Source organism: Sabethes cyaneus, chromosome 2 (genome assembly GCF_943734655.1).
Source record: "Sabethes cyaneus chromosome 2, idSabCyanKW18_F2, whole genome shotgun sequence".
Classification (NCBI taxonomy): domain Eukaryota; kingdom Metazoa; phylum Arthropoda; class Insecta; order Diptera; family Culicidae; genus Sabethes; species Sabethes cyaneus.
Window position 1 is genome coordinate 206,019,817 of NC_071354.1, and position 27,650 is coordinate 206,047,466.

The window sequence follows — 27,650 nt, forward strand, 5'->3', positions numbered from 1 at the left end:
CTAGAGTCACTGGGAACGTCGTTGCACTTCCCGTATTAATAATAACCGTCTGCGAAGTATGTCGATAAAGAAGGGTTACGTCTTACAGTCGTTTATAACCCAAGGTTTTACATTTGCATCACCTAATGATAAATCTAGCGATGTAATCTGATGTCTTAATTAGCTATTAAAATAACTTGGATCAGTCTCTCTGTGAAAAATGATTATTTTACATGTTTGCCAAAAAAAAACTATTTAAACGAATTGTTTCAACCAAAAATAGTCATTTTATTATAGCGTGCAAATCAGGTCCACTATATTTGTAGATATATTTGTAGGGTAGCGAGTGGTCGTTCGTTGCCATTTAACAAATAGGCAATAAAAATTATTCTCAGACCTGTTCATCATTCCTGCACTATCTATGAAATGATGGTGTCTCTAGTCTCTAGTCAAGGAAAGTTATAGAAGAGATACTAGTGCTCGAGGAACTTAATGAGGTCTCTTGTACCGGGTAAATCATAATGAGTAATTATCATGAGTTAAGTTGTGGAGGTCTCCTGACTGAATTTTAATAATTTGTAATTAAGAGTTGGCCGTTTAGATTTACATCAATAAAAGATGCTTAAATATCTTTTTACGCCGACGCTTCGACCCTGATTTTAATTTTCATTGGGGCTTTTAAAACGAAAATTTATAATAATCTTTTGACAGTGATTTATGCCTTTCTAACTTAGAAAGTCGTGTTTTTAATCTTATGCAGTACACAGTGACGTTGTCTGAGCGAATATTGTTGCCAATCTAATTCTGGTGAGTGAAGATAGAATGCAGTTTATATTTCTGTTAAATCACCGCAGAGCACAAAGCTTTTATGGATAATACCAAAATAAATGACGCATTGCCTTTTTCAAATCCAGATACTAAGTAGCTGTTTTGCTTTGCCGGATCCCGGGCATTTCCAAACTTTATAATGTAGAACTGACTTGCAAGCAACCTTGCAGATGACCGTAACTCGTCGGTTTTACTAAAAATAAGCAAGTTATTGCAATGCAAACATAAAGCATGTGTCGCTTGCGTGAGCCACCATGTGGTAATGTGGTAACAGACAGCAGTGTGGGGACCAAGAAATAAATAAAATCAATCAACATTTATCTAGATAGCATCGGGTCTTCACGCTGCACGAATTTTTAGGGCATTTGATTTCAAAACTCGTGGTTTTAAATTTCGAATTTCACTTTAATAGGACAGATGCGTTTGGTTCGATGTTTGTTGATTTTAATCATGTTCAATTGAGCTGAAAGGTAGCATTACAATGCATTTTACTACACTTTTAATAGAAAGTTTATTCTAAAATAAACGGAAACCTAGCTAAGAAAAATTGATTAAAACGAAAGTCGAACACTTATTCGAGCTAAAAAATGGTTCCATAAAACTTTATGGCGGCAATTCTGTCATGCATGGTGCGCACTTTAGTCAGCCGGTGCTGACGGCGGATGTTTGCAATCGAGGCAGAAAAAAAAATCAATTTACCACTCATTCCGAACCATTGAGTCTTCACAACAACCGAAACGACTAGGTTCTTTACAACAGCTGCTGGCTGAGCTAGCAGCTCAGTTCCATGGTCGGAAATATTAGACCAATATTGACCGCTAGTACAAAATTGACTTACATTCGGAATTCATTGCATTCACTTCACTGACCATAGCCAGGCAAGTGGAGAGAGCGAAAACCAATAATAGCACCATGGTTCTACTACACAGCGCCCATGATCTTGTAGCTTTCGGAACCAGTGAAAGCAGCTTGTGAGAAGTTTGTGTCGAAGCAAAAAGTAAGGTTAAACTAAATTCCACAACCTGAAGTTTAACGTCAATCTAATGTTACCCATAGACATTGTTTACCTTTTTTGTGCAACAAGAACCATCGCTTGCGCCACAGAAATAACTTGACCTCCTTTCGGATGAAGCGTGTAAAGGCTAATTTCACACTTTTTCCGATCCGTTGAACTGTGACCATGCACACTAGTAGCTGGCACCACCTGTGTAGTTGATTTGTCAAGCATACACCCCGAGCAAGGTCTCAACTTAACTCTGCTCCGTTCGGTTAATTATCCATCCATCAAGCCTTCGAACTAAATCGATAACATGAAGCCCAACCAAATAACAACGAGACAAGAAAGAAAACAAAAATAATCACTGTTCTACAACAACCCATATCAACACCAAATGACAGAAGATGGACGGAGTTCAACAGGTGCTATACATACATTGACAAACGAGCCTCCTGGCGGCGCGGTGGCCGGCGTGGCGGCGTCTACTGACAAAACCAAGCGAAGCGAATCGAATAACGACTTAATTGACAAACGACTGCCGCTTTCCTGTGCAGTCTTGCGAAAGATTGGCCAATAATTGGAAAGCGATTGTTTGTCGTTTCACCGCATTCCGTTTTTCGAACGGGGGAGGAGGGTATCCCCACAGGTGGGTAGAGTATCACCCAAAATTAAAAGCAAAAAAAATTGAAGTATAGACAACTACATTAAGATGATGAATTACGACAAGGGCGATTAAATGCGAAATCAAAAGTTTTTCCACGTCCCAGGAGGCCAAGCCAAGTGGGGGAGAGAGAGTGTTAGGCGGTGCACGTTTACGTTTTAACCGCGAGGAATTATGAAACACAGGCAAAAGAATCGATAAAATCGAAGTTGAAATCGACGGGAAACAAGGGGTAATGAAATGACAACGCTGGCAACAAAATAGGGTATTTCGACCTGTGGTTAACTTACACCACGTGTTGTGCTGTACTAAAGTACAGCAGTTGCGCCATACGAAATAAATAGTAACGCGCAAAACAGGCATCCCTAATTAGCATAGCGCACCAGTAAACGCCTTGTGTGAAGTCACTGGGTTGGGTAACAAACGATGCTTCATAAAGCGTGCGATAGCGAAAATTCGCGACATAAACATATGATGAATGGAGGGCATTCATTTTTTCGAATCTAGACAATGCACTTTTTTCACGTCCATGATGTCATGATTTAAATTAGATAAGAAAGCTTTTTGAGAACCCTCGGAATTGGGTTTAGTTTATCTGGCCAATTAGTGACAAATTGTTTCTGAGCGTTATTGGCACTCAACAAAAAGTAATTTATTTAAATTAACTCGAACAATTAAGCGTGATAGTATGTGCCAAAAATTTGGCGAAAAACATAATTTTAAATAGACTCAAAACATTCCAAATTCAAGTAGACACATTATTTCAAATACACATACACGGGATCCATTTTTTTAAAAAGCATGTTTCGTAACATGGTCGCACGGCACCAGCACTCGAGTGCTGCTTCGAGCGTTGAGTATAAAACCCTACAAATGTAAGTTTATTCGTATTGTACATAACAGAGGGTGTTGGTGTGCACGCAAAATTTGTACATATTACGATGTTTTTTGAAACATTTTCTTGTATGTATCATGTCAGTTCGTCAGTACCAATACTTGAAATTTTACTCGAACGTAGCGCGGGAACAGACGCGGCTTGTTTTCAAGAGTCCCAATGCAATACCCATAGTCCCGAGTAGCCGCATTTGCGACCCACTTACACGATCTCTCGGTTAGGTGCAATGGAATTGAAGCACAATTTGTTTTGTGAATTATATTTAGACATTCTGTCCCTTTTTGTTCTAAACTTGTACTAATTTAGTGATTATTCCTTTACGAATTTCGTCATTTGGTTTATACTACTTTTTCTTAAGGGGATTTTTCAGAATTATCGAATAGGTTTGGACTGAAGGGTCCCAGAATTTTATGAAATTTTGTACATAGGTATAAGTTATGGAGTTATGGACAAAACCAATTTATATGAATATGAATATGAATATATGGTACTACCACCTGCCTTAGCAGAACATCCGTTCATAGCAATGAGCCTATCATGTCAAAAAGAGTTGAACATATTCAACGATTGGTCATGCTTCCCAACTCTTGTATGAAGGGCCAAAAGGGAATTGGTCGATAAGCAACATCACTTACACGTACCAGGGATTTAGAGAATCTCCTTCCAAGGGCTACCCAAGTAGCACACTTTAGGTCCATTTAGTTGAAGCAACCGGATTACGACTGAAATTAGTCATAATTCGGTTGCCACAACTACTTTGTAACAACCGTGCTAGTAGGGTAAGTCACCTGAGTCAATCGTTGAATAAACCGTCTTAATGCAGAATGACTCCAGCAGGTGGGGAGAAGAGCCCGCTCATTATCCACGATCTGTTGTTAATCGGGCCAAGATTAACCCTAGAAAGTTGACTGTTTCACTCTCCCTAGGCCCACCGCTTCAAACAAGTGCTCTGATGGTCCCTCCCTCTTCCCGATTGTAGTTTATTTATGAAATGTGGTATATATGGGTAAAAATAGAACAATCTCACCAGCAGTCCTTCGAATGGAATAGAGTTGCGTCCTTTTAGTTTCCATAAATGCTTCTAATAATTAATTTGATTTTTCTTCTGGTATCCAATATCCATGTGCAGTATTAACACTCGTTTTGGCCAAAGTTTTCACTATAAAGCAGTAAATGCTTCATAAGCTAAAACGAAAAAAATAATTAAAATAACTTATATTATGCTTACCAGATCGTGTGGCTCCACCTTCTGCCCAAAACCTCGATTATGAGATCAGGCAGCCGGGAACCGCACAGTATCGCACCTCCTAGCTTGGCTACTCAATAGAGCATTACCGGGTATGGCCACGTGGAGGCGCTAGGTAGGGGCTTGGGATAGCTAGAGCTATATTGGACGCTCCTCATTTGCCTTCCCCATTTCATCCCCAGTTATGGACAAAACCAATTTATAGAAAAAACTCAAAGTCGCCAATACTCCCAAAAAACTTCGATAATCAATTTTCACGGACATCGTCTACTTCAAAAGTTCATAACTTCTGAACGAGCATCATAGAACATTTTTTTACGAAAAGGCAACTTAATTCCATCAGGAATTCAGAAAATTAAAAAGCAACAAGGTTCGTGCTGTTTATTTTCAAGAAAACAAAACTTTCTTGTGAAAAACAACAGTCCCAAATGAATCTTTGAAAGCATTGCCTATCGTTAGGTACAATTGGGCAGCTCGAATCCCCTTACGGTAAAAGTCTTCGTCGTTTGAGTCTATCCACGAAACAAGTCATTTTGCGATGTCTTATGAGTGGATTAACCATCAGACCAAATGCCATCGAACAGAACAAGTAATAAATCGAACGACACAATATCTGGGGAATATGGCTGATGACGTGCGACTTCTCATATGAGTGCCATTTCTAAGTAGGTTTTAACAAATTTGGCAACATAAGGTTGAGCATAGTCATACTGTAGAATCACTTTTTCGTGCCTCTGCTCGTACTGCGATCGTTGATAGTGTTGTTCGGCTTCAACAGCTTGTAATAAATAACACCGGTCTTGTTCCACTAAGTACAAAGGAAAACGTTTAAACGTGACCGGAAAGTCCCCAGGACTTTTTTTTAATCCCGTCTTCCAAGAAATATTCTGCTTGGGCGATAATGTTGATGTATGATCAGGCAAAGCCCGCGGTATACAACCTTCGATAAGTCAACTTCAACTTGAATTTGGCAGTCCTAGACGCGTTCGGCATGTGTCTTATCCTAGAAATGCCTCCAATTTTTTATCTCATAATCTTTTTGGTTGTCAAAGTGCAAGGGTGTGTTGCTGCTTTGTCGTAATTGCCTATTCCCGTCCTATCCAACACAAATTATTAAAACTATCAGCGATTTTTATGACACTCAATGCAAAATTAGTTATTCCGCAATATTTTAGTTTGTTGACCATTTTACGCGATCAATCAAAGTGAGCTGAGATCTATTTAAATGCTTTTTTCATTAAAGAGTTCTTAGCAGCCAAATTACCTACGTTTTTTCGTGCGACGAAGAAGAAAATGTCGACTAGTGGTTTCAATTTTCGTCATTCATAAAATGAAAATAACTCACGCAACGCATTGTCGTTATTCTGCAGCCGGGAAAACTTGCATGACTTGCAGAAATTTTGCAGAATAACATTTGTCATGCCATCCTACACAAATACATGCGCGCTAGCTTCGTAAACATTGTTGTGATTTTTAGTTCGGACGATGAAAAATTTTGATGGACGGATTTTAAAACGGTACGACGAATTTAAGAAATAAACTCATTCTTTAGACTTGGGTTTTATCGGCTCATCAGTCAGAAAAAACAAACGAAATTTAACTTTGCCCTAACGTTTCAACATTATATTATGTCTTTTTCAAAGGGAATGTCCGATGTCAAGTCCATTCAACTCCGATTTGTAGTCCAAGACTAATTAGAAGAACAATTTCAAGCCTAATTTCAGCTCCGATTCAAAGTCAATTTGATGTCCAATTTGAAGTCCAATTTTATATCCTATGTCCAGTCCAATTTCAGGTTTAATTCAATTCTGATTTCAAGTCTACTTTCAGGTCCAATTTCAATCCCAATTTGAGGTCAATATCTAATCTAATTTAATATCAATTCGTATTCGACTCAAAGTTCAATTGCAACTTCCAATTCAGGTCCAGTTTGTAGTCCAATTTTTAGTTCAATTTTGATCCAATTTCAAACAAATCGTCAAGTTCGAATTCAAATCCAAATAATCATCTAATGTCTAATCTAAAGTTTGACTGTAATTTTGATTTTTCACTTTTTGTCTGACTTTTCAGTGTGTTATGGGAACCAGATTAGTTTTTTTAATTCTTTCCGAAGTTTCGACTTTGTATTTAAGCCTTTTTCAAGGATTGAATAGACTTATATACAAAGTCGAAACGTCGGAAAAAATTAAAAAACTGTTTTGATTTCCATAACAGACTGAGAAGCCAGACAAAAAGTAAAAATTAAAGATCAAAAAGCCACCAGTCGATAGAATATAGTTCAATTTTAAGTTTGATTTCAAATTCAATTTAAATTTCATGGGTGCAACTCCGAATTTTGTAGTTGTTAACCTAATCGATCGGAATTTTTGCGGAATTACGTCGCTTTGCGCTGGCTCGAAATTATTTGAGATCCTTATTGGTGGCTCGTTGCACAGAAGTTTTGCACAATACATCTCAACTGATCTGCATGGCTTTTTCCTGGTCGCTCGATCAGCACAAATCTGGTGGAGTTCAGCTCATTTTATCTACAACATATGGAAGGTGGAGCACAAGTCGACACGGTGTATACTGACATCAAAACTGCGTTCGATCGAGTTGACCACACCATACTACTTGCTAAAATAAAGCATCTCGGTGCCTCTGCTGCTTTTGCCCGGTGGTTGAAATCTTTTCTTGAAAACCGCTGTCTTTCTGTGAAACTGGGGAGCATTGAGTCTTGTGGCTTCCGGAGTACATTAGGTGTGCCTTAGGGCAGCAACGTCGGACCCTTGCTATTTTCGCTGTATCACAACGATGTCTGCATGATGCTGCCTCCATGAAGCCGAATCGTGTATGCTGATGACTTCAAAATCTACCTTGCAGTTCGCTTAGTCGCTGATTTCTTCGAATTACAAAAGCTAATCGATTTGTTTTATGGTTGGCGTGTATGCAACCGGCTCAGTATCAGTGTCTCCAAGTGCTCTGTGGTCAGTTACAGCCGAAGGAAGGCTCCAATCCAATACAGTTATTCCATAAACGGCCAGAATATTGAACGCGTAACAGTCGTGAAGGATCTTGGCTCATCATTGGAGACGGCAGCTGTTGTTTGGAGCCCTTACACCGACCTTTGGACGGCACGGATCGAATCTGTATAAAAAAGGTTTATCAGATACGCGCTTCGGGATCTGCCCTGAACGGATCCAGTCGAGCTTCCTCCATGCGAACACAGGTGTAAGCTGGTGGACATGGACGCATTGGAAAAGAGAAGGGATGATATGCGTGCTGTATTTGTTGGAAAGATATTATGTGGAAGAATTGATGTCCCTTAGATTCTGGCAATGGTCAATATGAACGCGCACTCGAGAGTTCTTCGATCTACTGACTTCCTCAGAATTCTATTTCATCGGACATTATATGGTCAAAATGAACCTGTTACCGCTATGTGTGCAGTTTAACTCTGTTGTTTTAACTATGTGTTTTACTTGTTTGATTTTAATATTAGCAGTGAAACGTTCAAGTGTCGTTTACGTAATCATAACCGTTCATTTTAATTTGTTAGTCAGTAGTTTTTTTATTTCATGTAGACCTTGTCAGATGATCCAAAAAATAAATAAATAAATTACGTAAAAAAGATTCGATATCCTACGATCACTTGGTAATTTTCTGTTCAAAACTTGCCTTTGGAAGGTCGGTGCCCACCTTGTGTTTAGATCTGGTACGCCAGTTGTTTGTTTATACTGTATAGTTTAGCACACTTCTGTCATATTCAGATGCTGCAAATTATTTATGATTAAAACTAGTTGCACTACTTCAATTGTAAACTGTAGTATAGTAGAGAAGTGAAGATCTCGTCAGCCCCGCCAATTCTCGCTTGTCCTCAACCGCCCACCTGCCATAAATTTTAACCAAAAATGAACCAAGTGGAAAGCAATCTCAGACCATCAGTGAATATCAACTTACCAAGGCTCGCAAAACTCATTTTTCAATCCTCTGGCATTTAAGCACTGTCCCAAGAAAGGTCTACATAATAAATTGAGCGCAGCGCGACATGGGCATTCGCGGCAGTCGACAAAAGCTATAAACCACAGAGTCGCGCTTGCCAACACTCAACCTCTGAGACCAAAAAGCTAGTACGCACTATTTATAATAGAATCCACCCGCAAACTCTGAAAACCCGATCAATGCCGAGCACTACCAAGCGTAGAGAGAAGGACCTTGTTCCTGAAATTGAGCCGCCTGATGAACAGGTCGACCATGAACAGTCGGACACTGAATCTCTCGCTGGGAGATGACAGATTTGTCATTTATCAATTGAATCAAAACCTGTGATCCATCGTTTCTACCACCAAAATTTTGCTCGCAAAGCAATCCATTTGGGTATCTTTTTAGATGGGCAATTTAAAAATATAATCAGTTTTTGAAACAAGGATTTGGATAGGATTGCAAAAAATATAATTAAAAGTTATAACTCGTTTGATTGACTCCTGATAAGAATTGACAAGGGTTGCCCCGGCTATACAAGTTGGGTCATAAAAAAGTTCTTGCCAGAGACTTTCACCGAGTAGTAAAATCGATATACATACTTATCTCAACAACACCTAGCACCAGTGGATGCGATATTCATCATTTCTCCGCTCGGTACTGGCTGTAAAAACTCTACAGGGATGGATGACAAGCATCGATCTAACAAGCTGTGCACGTGCACGTGCACGTCCCGATGCATACGTTCCACGAGTTTCGAATGGAAAACATTGAGTTGCCAGTTGAACTGTATTTTATTTGCGCTTTGAATTAGTGACATTTAAAGTGCGATGTTTAAAGTGTGAAAAAAAAAGTATTTTTCATTTTCCTTTTCGAAAATGAAATAATTCAGCACTGGATTACTTTAATAGGTCACAAACGCTGGATGAATGCCAACTTTAATCAGGAGTTTATTGGTGCTGCTAGCTATGCTGTGACATATTCGTTCACAAGACGTGTTTCTGTGTGAGAAAAGCTCCTGTGTTTCCTGAATTGCTTCAATAAAGACTTTAGTTAACATTCTCCTTTCATCGCTTCCAGTCCAGGCCGACCTCATTTCTGTCAAATCATCCTAACGATAAACAGCATAATCAAGAACTAAATTTCACCCTTAAATACCCTTTTAGAATGCTTATAGAAAACACAACACCCTCACCCTGTTCTATTATGCACCATATTCATGGCACTTCTGGTTTTCCACCGTGTTCATACCACTACTTGTTTTTTTTTTGATCAGCTAATATTCATAGGTTGTCGAGGAGGAAAACACTTTTCATTACACCTATCTGTCGTTTTTCCCTAGATAAAAGCAAAATGCCGAACGGTCCAGTTCAATAACACATAAAAAGCATTGTCCATCAAAGTTTTCCTCCTCCCCTTTTTGTGTAGTGGCTGTCCACCGAGACGTCCGTCGACCCAATTTCGAGTGGGCAATGGGCCTCGTCGCTACATTCTCTTCTGGAACTTGGCCTTCCTTTCAAAACCAAATTTCCCATTTGGTTCTTAGGAAGGATAATTCTTCCCAGTCAGTCAGAAATCGAACGTACAACCGCCGAAATCATTCCCGCCGGTAGCTTGGCGCCGACCTCCCCCCCCCTCGAATCCAATATATGTATGAACAATTTCGGTGAGCCCGACGATGCTTAAGCGGGTGGTTTCCAATCAGCGACCACCAACCCGTTTTCTCCATTCTTTGCTTTGCAGCTTTGGTCTGGTCAAATTTGATGGGGCCGACATTTCGGACGTTTCGTTCCATTGCCGTGATTGGCTGGCTGGCTGGCTGGCCCACTGGTTCCACTAGTTCCACTTTGCATGAACTTTGTTTGCGTGGTGCCAGAATGAAGGGATGCATAATGGAACGGAAAGCTTATTGGATAGGATAACGGATCGAAATGGGAGAGTTGATAGTAGATTGGACCGGGGATTAGCTGAATAGTTGAATTTAAATTAAATTGGAATAGATAAATTTCGGTAAGCGCTCGGTTTGTTATTGATTGCTGATATATATTGGCTTGCAGCGCAGTGACTAAAAACCGAAGTATTTTCAATTAAATTTACCGCTATTGTGAAACTATTAATTTCAGATTGTTTAGAGTATTTGGATGCCACTTTTTTCTTCCTCTGGTTGGCTCCATTTCAAACGAACATGCCGCTTAGTTGTCAACAACAGCCTGTAATTTACTACGAGTCGAAACGAACAGTGAGAGAGAGTCCCTCCATTGCGTGTCCCATTCATGGCTGTCATTAAAGTTCAATAGACCGGCCTGCGCCGGTTCTCGACTGTCCCGGGTTCAACGAGATTCCATCAAAGTGTTTGATTTCGAAAAACTACAACAGCAATCGCTACCAATCGTTATCGTCACGGTCGGCTGACAGCTCATGCGTTCAGTTGAGTGTTTCGTTTGGGTTGCGTGACGGTGCATTTTGTATGGAGCTTCCGGGGAACTTGTTCAATCGGTCAACCCTCCGTCAGGTGTACACGATAAATCGTGAGACGCGACAGGATGTATGGTGAATTTTCGCTATGTTCCTTCGTTCTGCGGTGTAGTTGGCCGGTGTAACAGTCGCATGGGACACCATCCAGAATGTCGGACAGTGAAAGTGACGTTCACCACTACTGGCACTACTGTCGGTGTCAGTGTCGGCGTCGTTGCGCTGCAGTGCAATTATCGGATGAAACTATGACGGCACGCGTGTGCATGTGCCTCGGTTGAACAGTCGAGTCGGCGAGCCTCCGCCGCGCCGGCCGAGGGAAAGGTGGTTCGAGCGAAATGGAACAATGTAATCTGTTGAACAAACAACGCAAAAAAATATCTGTATAAACACGGTCAGATTGGTATAGAGAGATAGTACGACGAGTAAAAATTTACACTGTACCGAATGGGAGGAAGGATGGACGGCGGAGAGAGAATGGTTTGCAGCCCAAGTGACAGTAGCAGAAAAGTGCTTTGTAAACGTAACCGGTCTTCACAAGTGGTTCGGAAACAGTGTTAGCTGTTGAACCTAAGCGTAAACCAGGCGAGTGTTTGTTTGGAGAGCACTTTCAGTTCACTTCGTTTAGAGTGTGACTGTTCCAGCGAACTTAAAGTAACGAAAAGTGACTGTGTGCTATTGACCTATACCTATACCGGTTATTGAAACGATAAAATCTTTAATTAATTTTATTGTAGGTGCTGTAATTGTGTTTGGATTTAATTTCTATCTATACCGCAATAACCATTGAATAGACAGGAGATTTACCTTGTAAAAGTGCTATTTTCTGGAATTAAATCAACCAATCTCGTTCAATGAAGAAGAAGATATTGATTGCAGAATTTTTTGCTTCAATGTGTACCAGCACGACAGTTCTAAAACATAGAACCGCTTTTCGTACGACTTTCTCATCATTTAATAAGTCAACTTTCTGATACAGAATCTGTGATCAACGTGACTTATCAGGAATCGCAACCCAGCAATCAATCAGTCATTCTGTTCAACCACCACAATTTGCCGACTTTCCCTCGGACAATTTAGCTGATTTCCTCATCACATATAATAAAAAAATCAGCTCCATTAGGGTGACACAGACAGCTAAGACATTGTGGTGGATGGACATGTCCCGCTCAGTAGCAGTGCCTTACCCGAGGATCTATAGAAATTAAATGCTCCTTTGCTATCACGGACAGTATCGGTATCACGGTATCAGTTATTAGTAACATATTTGACTACTACTCCACTTACACCACCGTCTTCTAATCCGATATATTTTTGAAAATGTATATATTTTTACTCTAATTTTACGGGGGGCTACCACCCCCCCGCAGTGGCCGCCGCTCCCGACGGCAGGTCGCCGGCAACACTCGCGGCCTGTGACCGTCTCGCGCTGAATTATCTAATGTTACCATTGATAGTTTTTGGTGGTCTTGTTATTGATTAATGTTTTAAGAAAGAGTCTAAAATTTCTCGAATTCGATTAGTTTTTGAGTTACGCAAAAAATTCTGTTTTATTTGTATGATAGTCCTTATCCCCCTACCACAGGGGTGAGGGGTCTCAAACCATCATTAAAAAAATTCATGCCTCCAAAACCCCCCACATGACAAATTTGGTTCCATTTGCTTGATTACTTTTCGAGTTATGAGGAAATATGTATTTCATTTGTATGGGAGCTCCCCCTAAAAAGGGAGAGAGGTCCTAATTCATCATAGAAAAAACTCTTGCCTCCAAAAACACCCACATGCCAAATATGGTTCCATTTGATTAATTCGTTCTCGAGTTATGAGGAAATTTGTATTCCATTTGTGTAGGAGTCCCCCCTCCTGAGGCAGGGAGAGGTTTCAATTCACCATAGAAAACATTCTTGTCTCCAAAAACTCCCACATGTCATATTTTGTTCCATTTGCTTGATTAGTTCTCGAGTTATGAGGAAATTTGAATTTCATTTGTATGGGAGCCCCCCCCCCCTCCTAAAAAGGTAAGGGATCCTAATTCATCATAGAAAATTTTCATGCCTCCAAAAACACCCACATGCCAAATATGGTTCCATTTGATTAATTAATTCTCGAGTTATGGGGAAATTTGAATTTCATTTGTATAGGAGCCCCCCCTCCTAAAGTAGGGAAAGGTTTCAATTCAGCATAGAAAACGTTCTTGTCTCCAAAAGCCCCCACATGTCATATTTTGTTCCATTTGCTTGAGTTATTCTCGAGTTATGAGGAAATTTGTATTTCATTTGTATGGGAGCCCCCCTCCTAAAAAGGTAAGGGGTCCTAATTCATCATAGAAAAATTTCATGCCTCCGAAAACATCCACATGCCAAATATAGTTCCATTTGATTAATTAATTCTCGAGTTATGAGGAAATTTGTATTTCATTTGTATAGGAGCCCCCCCTCCTAAAGTAGGGAAAGGTTTCAATTCACCGTAGAAGAATTCTTGTCTCGAAAAACACCCACATGTCAAATTTGGTTCCATTTGCTTGATTAGTTCTCGAGTTATGAGGAAATTTGTATTTCATTTGTATGGGAGCCCCCCCTCTTAGTGGGAGGTGGGGTCTCTAACCATCATAAGAACCTTCCCTGGCCCCAAAACCCTCTATATGCAAATTTTCACGCCGATCGGTTCAGTAGTTTTATTCTATAAGGAACATTCGGGCAGACAGAAAGAAATCCATTTTTAAAGGTATAGATTTGTATGGGAGCTCCCCTCTTAGTGGAGGGAGGGGCACCCTTGGATCAAATTTAACATACCTACGAGAATAGAATTTTGGGGAGTGGCAGCAGCACAATGACGAATGCAGGGTATGTTTTACGAATTTTATAATAATGTTAGTCTTGCCGAGCGGCCTACTTATGGAAGCCCCGCTCTTAAAAGGGAGAGGGGTCATTATTCCCCTCCTAAAGATGGGAGGGGTCTCAATTCACCATAGAAAAAAATTGCCTACAAAAACACTCACATGCTAAATTTGGTTCCATTTGCTTGATTAGTTCTCGAGTTATAAGGAAATTTGTATTTCATTTGTATGGGAGCCCCCCTCCTAAAAAGTAAGGGGTCTCAATTCATCATAGAAAAAATTCATGCCTCCAAAAACACCTACATGCCAAATATGGTTCCATTTGATTAATTAATTTTCGAGTTATGAGGAAATTTGTTTTTCATTTGTATAGGAGCCCCCCTCCCAAAGTGGGGAGGGGTCTCAATTCACCATAGAAAAAATTCTTGTCTCCAAAAACACCCACATGTAAAATTTTGTTCCATTTGCTTGATTAATTCTCGAGTTATGCAGAAATTTGGGTTTCATTTGTATGGGAACCCCCCCTCTTAGTGGGAGGAGGGGTCTCTAACCATCATAAGAACCTTCCCTGGCCCCAAAATCCTATATATGCAAATTTTTACGCCGATCGGTTCAGTAGTTTTCGATTCTATAAGGAACATTCGGGCAGACAGACAGAAATCCATTTTTATAGGTATAGATTTGTATGGAAGCCCCCCTCTTAGTGGGGGGAGGGATCTCTAACCATCATAAGAACATTCCCTGGCACCAAAAACCCCTACATGCAAATTTTCACTCCGATCGGTTCAGTAGTTTTCGATTCTATAAGGAACATAGAGCAGACAGAAATCCATTTTTTACGCATAGATTTGTATGGGAGCCCCCCTCTTAGTGGGGAGAGGGGTCTTTTGCCATCGAGAGAACCTTCCGTAGCCCCAAAAACCACTACATACAAATTTTCACGCCGATCGGTTCAGTGGTTTTCGATTCTAAAAGGAACATAGGGACAGACAGACAGACAGACAGAAATCCTTTTTTATAGGTATAGATGACAAGTGTCCGTCTTTCCCGCAGTGTCCGTCTTTACTGCCCTTCCCCTATGATCAAATTTAACATACCTACGGACATAGAATTTTAGAGAGTGGCAGCAGCACAATGACGAATGGAGGGTATGTTTTACGAATTTTATAATAATGTTAGTGTTGCCGAGCGGCTTACTTAGTTTACTTTACTTTAGTGGCGACGGTCCGTTATTGATCCTATACCCAACGAATTATGGTCTTCCAGTACTGTCGGTCCTGGGCTGCCGTTCTTCAATTCCCTCGAACACAAGCTGAACGTGCATTGTCCTCGATAGCGCAAAATATCGAGTGTTTTACTCACTAAGCTACTGCCACCCATTATATTTCTATAATGGTCTATGGTCTATTCTATAATGGTTATGGTCTATATCGATATTTTCCAGTTCATCTAATTTATCAATTATCATGACCGCGTCTAGTCATATACCTACGAGTAAATAAAAAAGAAAAAACACACCCGCACTTGCCGTGCGACTGTCGGCAACGCATTGCTTTGTTTCTATCACACTGACCAAGTAGATAACAATCTACCGTCGCGATGGTAGAAACAACGAGCAGTCATACAAAAATAACATTTTTCACAACATATTTTCAGCAGGATAGTCAATCGGTAAAGCAAAACGACACTTTATTCATTCTACGCCCGACGTTATGTTGTTGAACTCCTTGCCATAGATGCCAGAATCACAGATTTTTTCACACGCATAAATTTGGGACCCACCAATTATGTCAGTTCCTGTGAGTTCTGCTTCTACCAATGTGTCTGATAATTAAAGTGCTTCATAAACTATGTATATTACAGAAAAAAATACGCTAGAAAAATTAAATATTGCGGAGAAAATGATAGGGTCCCAAATTTATGCGTGTGAAAAAATCTGTGAAAATGGCATCTATGCAGTCCTTGCAAAAGATGTTAAATACATCGAAACGTCGGGCATAGAATAAATAAAGAAAGTGTCGTTTTGCCTTGCCGATTGATAGTCCCGCCGAAAATATAATGTTTAGGAATCATCAACAGTCGATAGCTCCACTTCGATATACGGGGAATGATAGAATTGGGGAGAATAAAATAAAATTAGATTAGACTAGGGTAGAGGATCCATATTTCGCCAGGAGCCATATTACGCCAGTTTGATGAATCCAAAGCTTTTTTGCATATTTTTGGTCGACTTAAAAGAAATTATTTGACGAATTGGTAAAATTAAGGACATATACTACCTAAAATAATTAATGCCTGTGGCTTGTTATTAATTTATCATGTATTACTTACGATTAGAAAATACCATCTTATACTAAGTGTATATTTTTTTACTAATTCAAAACAAGAGGCAAAAATACTATTGGGGAATAATGTACTCAATCTGTTTCATTATTCAAATATTCTTGACCTATATGATTCTATGTACAATATTTCAACTAATTTTATACCGATTGCACTTTAAATTTTGGATAATTTTGAAAAATTCATTAAAATTAAAGTGGCGAAATATGGTATCCATTTTTAGTCATGGATCCAAATTTCGCCACTTGAATTTTTTTAAATCTTTTTCGTTGGATGGTCTCAAGTTATGTCATTTCTTTTACAAAATTGCAGAAATTAGAACAAAATCAATAAAAAAGTTAGTAAACTAAATATCGATCATTTATCTTGAATATTACAGTTTCCTTAACGGTACAAAATTTTAAAAGTGGATTAAGAGCTATATTAGTTCATCAGTTGGATTTCAGTGCCATTGACTAAGCGAAATTCCTTGCTAATTGAATAGTAGAGATGGTCGGGTAGCGGAAAATTTGCCCGAAACCCGCACCCATAACCGTACCCGCCGGGTTCGGGAATTGAAAAAAAAAATTTGTGGGTTCGGGTCGGGTACGAGTTCTTAATTTTTATTTTTGAAACCGGGTACGGGTCGGGTCGGGTATCTCTATTGACCTCATTTAACACTAAAGATGGTCGGGTACCCGGGCCCGTCCCTTACCCGACGGGTTTCGGTCGGGTTCGGGTATCAAAAATAATAAACTTACGGGTTCGGGTCGGGTACGGGTTTTTAATTTTTTTCTTAATCGGGTACGGGTCGGGTTCGGGTATTCAAATTTTCATACTCGACCATCTCTATTGAATAGCCAAAGGGACAACAAGTGAATTATTGTTGTGGAATCTTCGGCAATACAAAACACTTTTTTAAAATTAAGAGTTTCACAGGGAAAATCGTGTTTGAATAAAGTGTAATTAAAGTCGGCGAAGTTTGTAACAGAAAATTTTGTGTGATTAAAACAGGAAGTGCTATTCGAGATTTTACCGTTTGCCGATCCCTGAAATTTGTAGTATAATTGGAAATAACAAAAAGAAGATGTAATTTTCTGTGGAAGCCATTCCATGCCAACCAGAATCACTTGACATATTTTATGCTTTCCGCAATATATAAAATAAAAACAAATTAATATTACCATTTAGTTAATATTTTTTTTTGAAGGATAATTAGGTGGAAGTCTTGTACGGCCGGACAGGCTCGGACACTGGCAATTTCTCATAAACAAAAAATGATAAAAATATTTGGAAAGAATGGAACCATACTTCTTAAACGGTACTATTGTCCTATTTTTTCCAAATATTTTTAGTGGATTTTGCGATGCTGTAAATGATGTATACCTTAGAGGGGTTAATACAAAAGAAAATATATTGAATTCTTTTTAATGGCTTGAATAAAATGCCGTCGCTTTTTTTAGAGTTACTTAAGGCCTATTTGATATAAATGCTATTTGACCGGAATTTCGATTCGTATATATTTACTGGAGACAGAGAAAATTAAGTTATTTTATGAGTGAATTTTATTCAATATGTATGTATGTATTCAATATGTTTTCAAAAACGTTTCATAAGTAATCACTTCAAAACCAAGCAAAATCTATTTAACAACTGGATTTATTAAGAATATAGAGAAATCGTTTATGAATTCAATATTAAAATCTATTTAAATCGGGTTTTTATAAAGTGGCGAAATTTGGGTCCAGAGGTTGGCGAAATTTGGCAGCTTGGTGGCGAAATTGGGGCTCAGAATACACATTTAAATAATCAATATAACGAGAAGAATACACAATTCAGTATGAATATCCATACTGATTGAATCAGTAAAAGAAATGTACGAAATATAATATTTTCATGTTATCAAATATCTGAACTTATAGAACCTTGATCTGTTTCGTTTCATGTAATTTTTTTTGGAAAAGGTGGCAAAATATGGATCCGTTACCCTACCCAATATAACGGGCGGCAGTAGTTTTGTAAGTAAAACATTTGGGTACCAACCAATAAAGCGTGGGTGCGAACTTCATCTGCCATTGCACCACCCGATATATTTTTCGTCTATATAAAAAAAATTCAGTTTAACTCCTTGAAATCAAGGGGAAGCAAGAAAGCATGGACCTCCCGTACCACACCGCCTACCATGTAAATCAAGATTTATTTACAGTCGTTGGGAACATCTTTGTTGATAAAGGTTAAGTGATACTCCGGACCCTCGGGAATGGCATTTAGACCACAAGCCAGGGTTAAACAAAGACACGAATATCCCGATTTTATCATCATTACTGCAGCTCCAAACATCCGAACATATTGGAATTTAAATTCGTATTTCATTTGGCCCAAAATGTCGATCATAAAAGCGAAAAATGGATTGTAGCGATGATCTCTATACAACATTTATTGTAGTTCAAAGATTTCTATTATTTTCTGCTCCCAAATAATAATTGAGAAACCACTGAAAAACTAAACTTTTGAATGACTCAATTTGCAGGGAAATGCAGAGAAAGTATCAAAAATGTCTGCGTGTTCGAGTTTTAGAGTCAATTGACTTGAAAGTGTCAAATTTTGCTTGAAAAGAAAAATAAAATGAATGTCAAATGGTGAATAACAAATTCAACAATGGTAATTCAAGAAAATCAACCAACTTAAAGCAACTCTAAGCTATGTTAAACACATTATGTTTGCGGTTGTAAAACCGAAACTAAATCAATCGCTGCAGAGGTCATACTGATGAAACAAGCCACAGAGATTCATTTAACGTATCGGATCGAGAATCAAAAAATTGCTACGAGCTTTTTTCGTTCCAAACCTTTCGGTTTCAGCATTCCATTACCGCAAACCCTTTTCAGTCTCTTTATGAGAGCCGTATAAAACTAGTTTTATGAAAACAAGAGCACAAGCATCGCGAATCAAATTAAAAACGACGCTAAATTGCAGCAAGGTGTCAATTAGATTCGCTTGGTGGAGCTCTTCCCGTGGACTTTGTTTAGATTCCGTTAGTGTGAGTGTAGAACACGTTTTGTTCGCTGTGTGATGTTTGAAATGACCGAAAATAGTGGTACGCTTACTGTTGCACATTAGTAAGCATTCCTGTGAATTTGCAAAGCTAATTATGGTTCAACAAATGGAAATTTACGATCCCTTCGAATGCATTGGAATATTAGCTTCGTAATTGCTGAGGGAAAATTTATGTTCAAAGCTCATTGTCCGAATAATTTTATATCGCAATCCGATGCTCTTAGTCGTATTGATTACGTTTCGTTAATTTATGGGTGAGTAGTTTTGATAATAATTACAGAAAAACATTGGGCAGACAGTTCCAAGTCGTATCACTCAATAAAAATCATAAAGTTTTCGTCTGAGCTGGTCCACCTCATAACGCAAAAATAATCAAGGCATATCCCATTAAGCAGCAAAGTAAAAGCTTATCTTGATTATCCCGAAACTTTCCTCTGTCTCTCGCGTCATATATTAGAAGAACTTTCGTTAGCTTCTAGCTGCGTTCGTTCCTTCTTTTTTTTTCGTTCTCTGCACGTGCTGGTAATCACAGTTCAGAATCGTGATAGAACACAACCAACGTCCATCCACCTGCTCATAATAGGGGTTCTCTTTCAGTTCCAGTCAGGTCTTTTCTCTCCCCCCTACTTCAAAGCTCCACCGAAAGGACTTATCGGCAAATAATACTAGCCCGAAGCACGCACCGTTGATGAATTAAAGTATACCGGAAAAATTTGCACGAAAGCACGTATTCACAGCCGGCGGTTAGATTCAAGGACTGGGAAGGAAGAAAAACTCCTATCGGATTGCCTGTTTAGATAGACGGGGGACTTGTTTTGATGGAAACTAATAACGTTAAATAGCCAACCAGTTCTTGTGAAGTGTTTGGTTCAATTTAGATTTGAGAGAAATAATTTAATTTCACTGAGTAGTTTTTGTCTTTGGTCAAAACAGTGAATGACAATCAAATTGAGTTTTAATTTGCCTCGGTCTTGAGCACACACACACCTTGAGCGGTAAAAATTTACACCCCCCGAAGCGTGTTCGATGAAAGCATTCGTGACAGTGTGATTATCACCCGTTCGTTGTTGGAACGTGATGCCGGCTTTCGGTAAACATTCTACTATTCTACTATGGGACTTTTAGGAGCAATGGATGGGATCATCGTGATTCACGTCACCACAGAGAAGACCACCGAACTAATTGCATATGCGCATCCATTACTGCATTTGTGCATGTTTGAATAAAAACGTATTCGTATACTGGAGTTGCAACTGTTGTATCGAGCGGTGGATTCTACCGAATAAAGAGAAGCGAAAATCCATTAGTCTATGTTGGATGTATGTATGTTCATTGGGGCACATGAGTCACTTAGCAATGGCATGCTAATCCGGGCAAATTTTAGCGAAGATGAAATTAACAACGTTTGCTGCAGAGCGTTAATTCGCCGAGAAAGTTGTTACAGAACCGGGCAGAGACACGTACCGCACATACCAGAACACGTGTGCTGGTTCAGTTTCATCTCAAAAAGTTATCGTGCCGGTTATCCACGGCGCACTAATTAGATTCAAGGTCTACTCCGGCTCGGCTCGGCTGGGATGCGGGAAAATAACCGAGTGAGCTCAGCGCAAACATTCACGATAAGAAGGAGTGACTCGTTCATGCTTTCGCATGGTTATTAATTGCGTTGATTTAAGATAAAACAGTTCATTATCATAATGCGCACCAAAGGACCGGCGACCCGTAGCTGAAGTACTTCCGTCAGTGTGCCGACAACCGTGGGCAGCGAAAAGTTGTTTTGTTCTAGAAATTGTCGAAACTCGAAATTGTTAATTTCGTTAGCATACTAAAACGTAATCGCTATCTTTCCGGTTTTTGCAGAAACTCTGATTCAGCATCGAACTACGTGGACCGGGTGCGCATCCGTGACTCGTCCAGCTCATTTGGCGGACCAGGCCGAGGATCCGGGTGGCGTCAAAAGTCCCTCTCGAATATAGATCTGCCGACGAGCTATCGGGGCATTGCCGGCGGTGTCGCCGGAACTGGTGGCCTTGTTGGTGCTGGTCAGTTTCGCTATCGCGACTATGATTCAGGACTGTACGATCTATATTCGCGCATAGACAGTTGCCGGGAGGAGTACGATGATATCTACGGTATAAATCCGAAAGCGTCTCGTGCAGCAAGCAACGCCAGCAGTGGCAAACAGCAGCGTCAACAGCAGGAAAAGCTCCAACAGCAAGGGAAGGATAAGGACGACCATCATCAGCATCATCAACACCAGAGGCAGAAGCATCACCACCATCATCACCATCGCTATCAGGAGTTCTACAATCCCGAGAGCAACGAAGCCTGCAGTTTGCGGCGGACCCGCAGTCTAGCGGTGATCCGCGAAGAGTCCTACAACGATCTACACCTGCACGGACGTGGCGCTAGACGATCACAACTCATCCCGAGAGCTAAACTGGTGGATAGAAACTTTTTCAAAGACAGGTAAACTTCCTCAACTTCCCTTACAAGATATCCTAACTAATTCCGAAAATTTCTTCCAGATATAACTTTATTTATGACGACGGTGAAGGACCGGACATAGTAGATAACGAAACTAATTACACCCTAGCAAAGCGTTACAACGCTCAGGGTCAACCGTTTCCGTGGCACACGGACAAGAGTGACCTTGACAGTATCGATTCCTCGATCTTCAAACACTCGCTCCATCAGCAGAACAGCTTCGAAGGTAGTCAGCGTAATTCGATCCGTAGCGGTGATTCGACCAAGTTCGTATCCAAGGTAGAGGTGCACAGCGACTACTCCGGTGCGTCCAAGTCGGAAACTGGCATCGAAGCGGACCTTAAACTGCTGGACGACATCTCCCTAAAGGAGGAACCACGTACTACCAGCAAAAGTAGCACCCTAGAAACCATCAAGAATCGCTACCCACTGGAGAAAAAATTCGCCGTAAAGGAGGAAGAGGAGAGCGGAATAACCATCATCGAAATCAAGGACAGTCAAGTCTCGCACAAAAGCAGCAGCGTAATCTCGTACGATTCCATCTACCTTTCATCGGAAAGTGACGAAAAAGAAGTACTGGACGAAATTCTACCGGAAGTGCGTCTAGCCGAAGATTCGGAGCTGATCGACATTAAAATCGAAGACTACGACGATCTGTTCAAGGAAACGGACCTAGAGAAGGCGGAAAGTACCATCGACACCCTGTATGGGCAGGTGACGAAACCGAAACCAAAGATAGTAGGAGTTGAACCAAAGATACAGCCAAACGATTCGCTTAAGCGGTACATTAAGAACACTAGTCGTGGCACCATCGAGCGTTTGTCACTAATCTCAAACCTTAAGTTACGCCAAGAATTCGCCGAAAACAGAACACAGCTCAAAGAGAAACCACTGATCGACAACGACTATCAATACAACTCGTTGCCGGACGCAGCCGACGTCTGTAAGATCCTACGGAATTCGGAACGAATCGACGCAAAGTTACGCCGCATTTGCGATAACGAACAATCCGGTCGATCGACTCGCGCCGACGGGGATCACTTCGATTCGCTTCCACGCTTGGACAAGAACAGTCTCAATCTAACACAACCGCCATCGGACGAAGACACCTCGCTGGAGGAATCGGACAAGGGAGCACCCTCGATTGAAGTCGTTGAAACCCCGACCAAAGAAGTACTGAGCAGCTCATCCTCCAAGGTCTACCTGAAAGACTACGGTGTCGAGCTTGACTACGAAAACTCCCTGGTCACCAACAGCGATCAGGATAGTGACATAACAATCGTCGCACCTCAGGACGCCACTTCTAACGTCCCTGCTATTGTTGTCACTCCAGCGGAAAAATCTGCGGCACTTGGTAGAAAACAGTCAACCAACTCGACACAAAGCGAGCCAGCCCAACGCCAGGAACCGGTGATCTACTCGACATTCGCCAGCACCGTCGGCAAGCAGACTACAAACCGAATCAACTTCGAGAGCAAGGAAAAAAGCCGTCCCAATCCGGAAGCGATTGAACAAGTGAAGACTAAACTCAAACCGATCCCGGTGGTTGCGGAGCAACAGAAGATTCCGGTCGCTCTAGCCCCAACGGTTAAGCTTGGTGGAAAAAAGGTCATCGTTGATGAGGTAGCCGCTAAAGCGGCCAAACGAGAACGGGAACTCGAACAGATCAACAAAGCAAGCGAAATCGAAGAAAAAACAAACACCATTTTGAAAAAACCAACTACGAAAAAGTGTGCTGAACCACCTCCTGCCAAGAAGGAAGAATCCAAATCGGAACCACTACCGATCGTGAACAGTAGACCGCCGGATCCGAAACCTCCGGAAAGCAAGGAAGGCAGTCCGAAGGTTGATCATTCGAGTTTGTTTAAGGACACGAACCCGTTCAAGGAACAGGCCAGACGGGAGGTGAAAAACCGCATGGTAGATCGGCCGTTGTTCAAAGGTGTTCGACGATTCAACAGTACCGAGAACATTTACACTTCGGCTCCGATCATAGTGACGAAGACCTTTAACAATTTCATAAAAACCAATGAGGTAAAGACGAAATCGTTCGATTCGTTGATTGTAGAAAGCAAATCGGAAACTAAAGAGAAGAAAATGCCACGACCGCAAGTAATTCAGATTATCGACTCCAAGCAGAACCATCATCACGATGAGGGAACTCTACGTAAGAACGTTCAGGATGGGCAGCAGGTTCAGAAGGAATTCCTGCACAAGGTGGACTCCGTGCGTAGTTACTGGTCGAAGATGCTAGAGGAAGCGGATGCCAGAGCTGAAGCGGAAGATCAGGTAGACAATGGGAGTTTGTCAAAAATTGAACCTGCAGTTCAACAATCAAAAAACGATGACACGAAAGCGGACAGCACCGGGAGTTCAACCGAACAACAACAGAAGTCACAGCAGCAGCATCAACGGTCAGCGACCCAGACGAAACCAGCAAAGCGAGAAAATTCCTCCCGAAACAAGTACTCCACCTATCAGTTCGACGAAGGCACCGAACTGCAGAGTTTTAGTCCAACGGTGGAAATCATTGAGCTCGAGGGACAGAAACAGGCCGCACTGGTGAAGCCGAAAAACGCAAACAACCTCGACTTCGATCACGTGCGCTACAAGGTCATGAAATCGGAAATGTTTCAAAAAAACTTGCTGGTGAACCATCGGAAAGCGGCTCAATTCGATGGTTTGATGCAGTATCTACAAGATTACAGCTTTCAGGAGTTGCTCGCGCACAATAACGTTGTAATCATTGAGCCGGTCCGGACAAAGATCGAGAAGATTTCCGACAAGCCGCCGCAAAGCGTTGCGACGACCTGCCGGATCACGACCGGGGCTTTGTCCAGCGGAGAGAACCGGAGGGGTTCCGGGTTGAAGACCCATTTTTTCTACCATCCCATACGAGTGAATAAGGAGCTGCTGGATGAGGAGCTGCCGAGTCCGGATACGGTGCGAAACGTCCGGAAGCTTTTCGAGGGTACGCTGCGGCTCGGGACGACCTCGAAGCAGGTTTACGAAGATGCTAAGACTAGTGTGGGTTAGTATAGGACCGTTCTCAGGGGGGCTTTCAAATCTAAGAAATTGATCAAGTTTCTCACGCAGGTATACGAAAATGGGATTCAGCGAGTCTATCCAGTGGCGTTTCGAGTGGTGATTTGAGCTCACCCTGTGAGTGTGGTGAGAATGAAATCGAGGGGTACTACGGCGAGGAGAACTTGATAGGCGATGATGAGTTGGAGTCGCACTACGTTAGCCAGGATGTGCTGGAGAAGATTCGAGAATGTGGTTCTACGGTGACGTACTACGGAGGTCGGGTGGTGGATAAGAAGGGTGAACATGTCAGCACGATGACCAAGGCAATAATGAAGGAAATCCGCGGCCAGGAGCGGAAGATCTGCCAGGTTTGCCAGCCGCAAGGCTGTCGAGCCGAGCAGCGGCGCCATTCTAGCAGCCATCAGTCAAGCACGAAGCTGGACGGTTTAGGTAATGCCACCGGGAGTAGGCTTACTTTCAGTAGGACTCTACCGCACAAACTAGACAATTTCCAACTAACCACGTACGAACCGTGCTACTATTATGACACTATTGCTGTTTCATTTTAGACCATTGACTTTGTAATTTTAGAAGTAAAGACTAGAGAGAAAGAGGGAGTGTACTTTGCGTGACTGTTAGGTAACTGAACGTAGCCATTTCTTGTACAGTGTAGAGTGTTGGTGGAGATAAACCTCGAATTCACGACCTTGAAAACGACCATATACGAAGGTAAATTGATCTCCCTATAAAATATTCATGTTCTCTACGTGTAAATAATCATCGGTTTTGGGGGAAAACAAGTATACGACAGCTGTCTAACAGTCATACAAAGCACACGCAAATCAATGTATTTATTCAGCTTAGCTTTTTCACTTTCATTTAACAAAAAAAGTTATGCACGGATATTTGGCAGACAACATACCGAAACACTAATTTAGAATTTCCTTTCACGCAGGTGTTAAATTCAAACTTGTTAAATCGAACAGCTGCAGTAGCCGCTTAGAATTGGCTGGCACGGGAAAAACTCCCCCGGATCTAGTGAAAAACCAGCGTAAAGCGACGAACGCCGGACGACCGAAACATCCAACGCCAAACGGCAACGGTGTCCCGTCGCCTGCCGACAAAAACAACAACAACGTTCACGAGACTAAATCCGCACCATCGCCGACGGTGGAGGAACCCGAGGAAACGGTTCGCGATTTGGTTAGTCGATTGGAAAACAACACCCTGAGCATCCGCAGTAAACCACGAATTATCGAATCCAAATGCATCGAGAAAACAGACGAATCCAAAGCAGAACCGGCCATAACTATCAACAGTCTCACGACGGAGGTTTCCGCCCCCGTGACGAAAACTGTTCTTTCGGAAAAATCATCCTCTCAAACGGACTCCTCGACAATGGTCACGGTGAACAATCACAGCACCGTCCCCGGTCAACTGATGATTCCACCGCTTCTGAAAGGCCAAAAAGCCCAGGAACCGCAATCGGCAGTTGACAGACCGCCAAAAGTTTGCCGCAACAAAAACGTAGACCTAGCCTTTGCGGCCACCATTAACAAGGCCAACAACAAACCGGACAAGGAAAAGCAGAACCTTGCCCGCCGATCATCCCTCGCTACAAACAGTTCCGTAGACACGGTTGACTCACTGGAGACGGCTCCTTCCACCGGCGGCGGTAAAACGGTCACTTTCCACTTTCAGAATGACGGCGGTGATGATGAAAACAACAACAACAACAACGAAAAATCCAAGCCAACCCACAAGCGTGGCGAAGTCGAACAGCACGAAAATCTGAAGCCAAGCGTAATCGCCGAACAGCGCAAGTCGGACGAACTGACCTCACCGAAGCTGGTCAACTGGAGCTCGATCGGCAAGGGCAGCTTCGACGAGCGGCAGTACTTCGCGAACGACAAGAAGCTGATCGAAAAGCGCAAGTACGACGAAATGGAGTTCGAAGAGTTTGAGGTCCTGGATCCGAATGCACCACCGGTGGCCGTACAGCAGCAGCACAGTGTCCCCTCGGCTGAATGTTACGATAGTTTGAACGGCGGTCAGTAAGCGGCTATGGAGTGTGTGCGGTATTTATGTATCTGTTACAGTTATTCAAATAGTATTATATTGTACTTATTATCTGTAGAATGGAAAATTATATTATTGTTAGTCGAACGGTAAATCTACTGTTTTGATGGATGACATTGACCCCCAGTGTGAAAGTGGAATCCGCAAAGAAATCAGAACGTTACAAAATTACAAAATTTGCTTTGTTTCCCTTCAACCGGAAACTCTTAATTGTATGTTGCATCAAATGTATATCTCGGGAAAAAGCACGTGCGAGGCACTCTATTCGATTGAAAGCGCGAAAACATTCATCCTGCTCTCCAGTTGCTATTTATGCTGCACGCCACGGCATGCCGGTACGTACGGGCTTGCATGCATTCGAAGCTTTTATCTTTTCTGATTTCCCTGGTGAAGTCAGCGAGAGCTGCAATAGTTTTATGGTCTAATACGTCTAGTCTCTGCATTCGGGCGAATGAATTATTCATACGAACGGAACTACCAGATGGAACGCTACTAAATGAACATGAAGTACACTACTAGAACTACTAACTCATGGGCTAGTAGGTGGATACTAGCTGAACCCGTCGTTCTGTCAGATTCAGTTTCAATTTAGAATTCACTAGCCTGCAATGAATCGGATCACAAGGTGAATAATTCAAGTTTTTAGAAAACATGCAGTCCATCTACTGCAGCGGGGAAAAAATATGCTAGTCGTATAACATGGATAGCAATAAAATTCACATTCGCTTTAATCGCGCTTTAAAACACTAAAATTTATTGCCAACAAGGAACAAAAAATAGAAAAACAGGAGTTTTTCTTAGTTT

The 27,650-nt window shown here is 41.4% G+C and overlaps 1 protein-coding gene across 1 annotated transcript; it reads left to right on the forward strand.

Moving 5' to 3' along the window:
- The first annotated feature begins 3,278 nt into the window (after positions 1-3,278).
- On the forward strand, positions 3,279-26,933 carry LOC128736578 (protein javelin). Its single transcript, XM_053831066.1, has 5 exons — positions 3,279-3,340; positions 21,114-21,722; positions 21,782-24,771; positions 24,837-25,217; positions 25,723-26,933. Exons 1-5 carry the CDS (start codon positions 3,279-3,281, stop codon positions 26,823-26,825), a joined length of 5,145 nt encoding a protein of 1,714 aa, XP_053687041.1. The 3' UTR covers positions 26,826-26,933.
- The last annotated feature ends 717 nt before the right edge of the window (positions 26,934-27,650 follow it).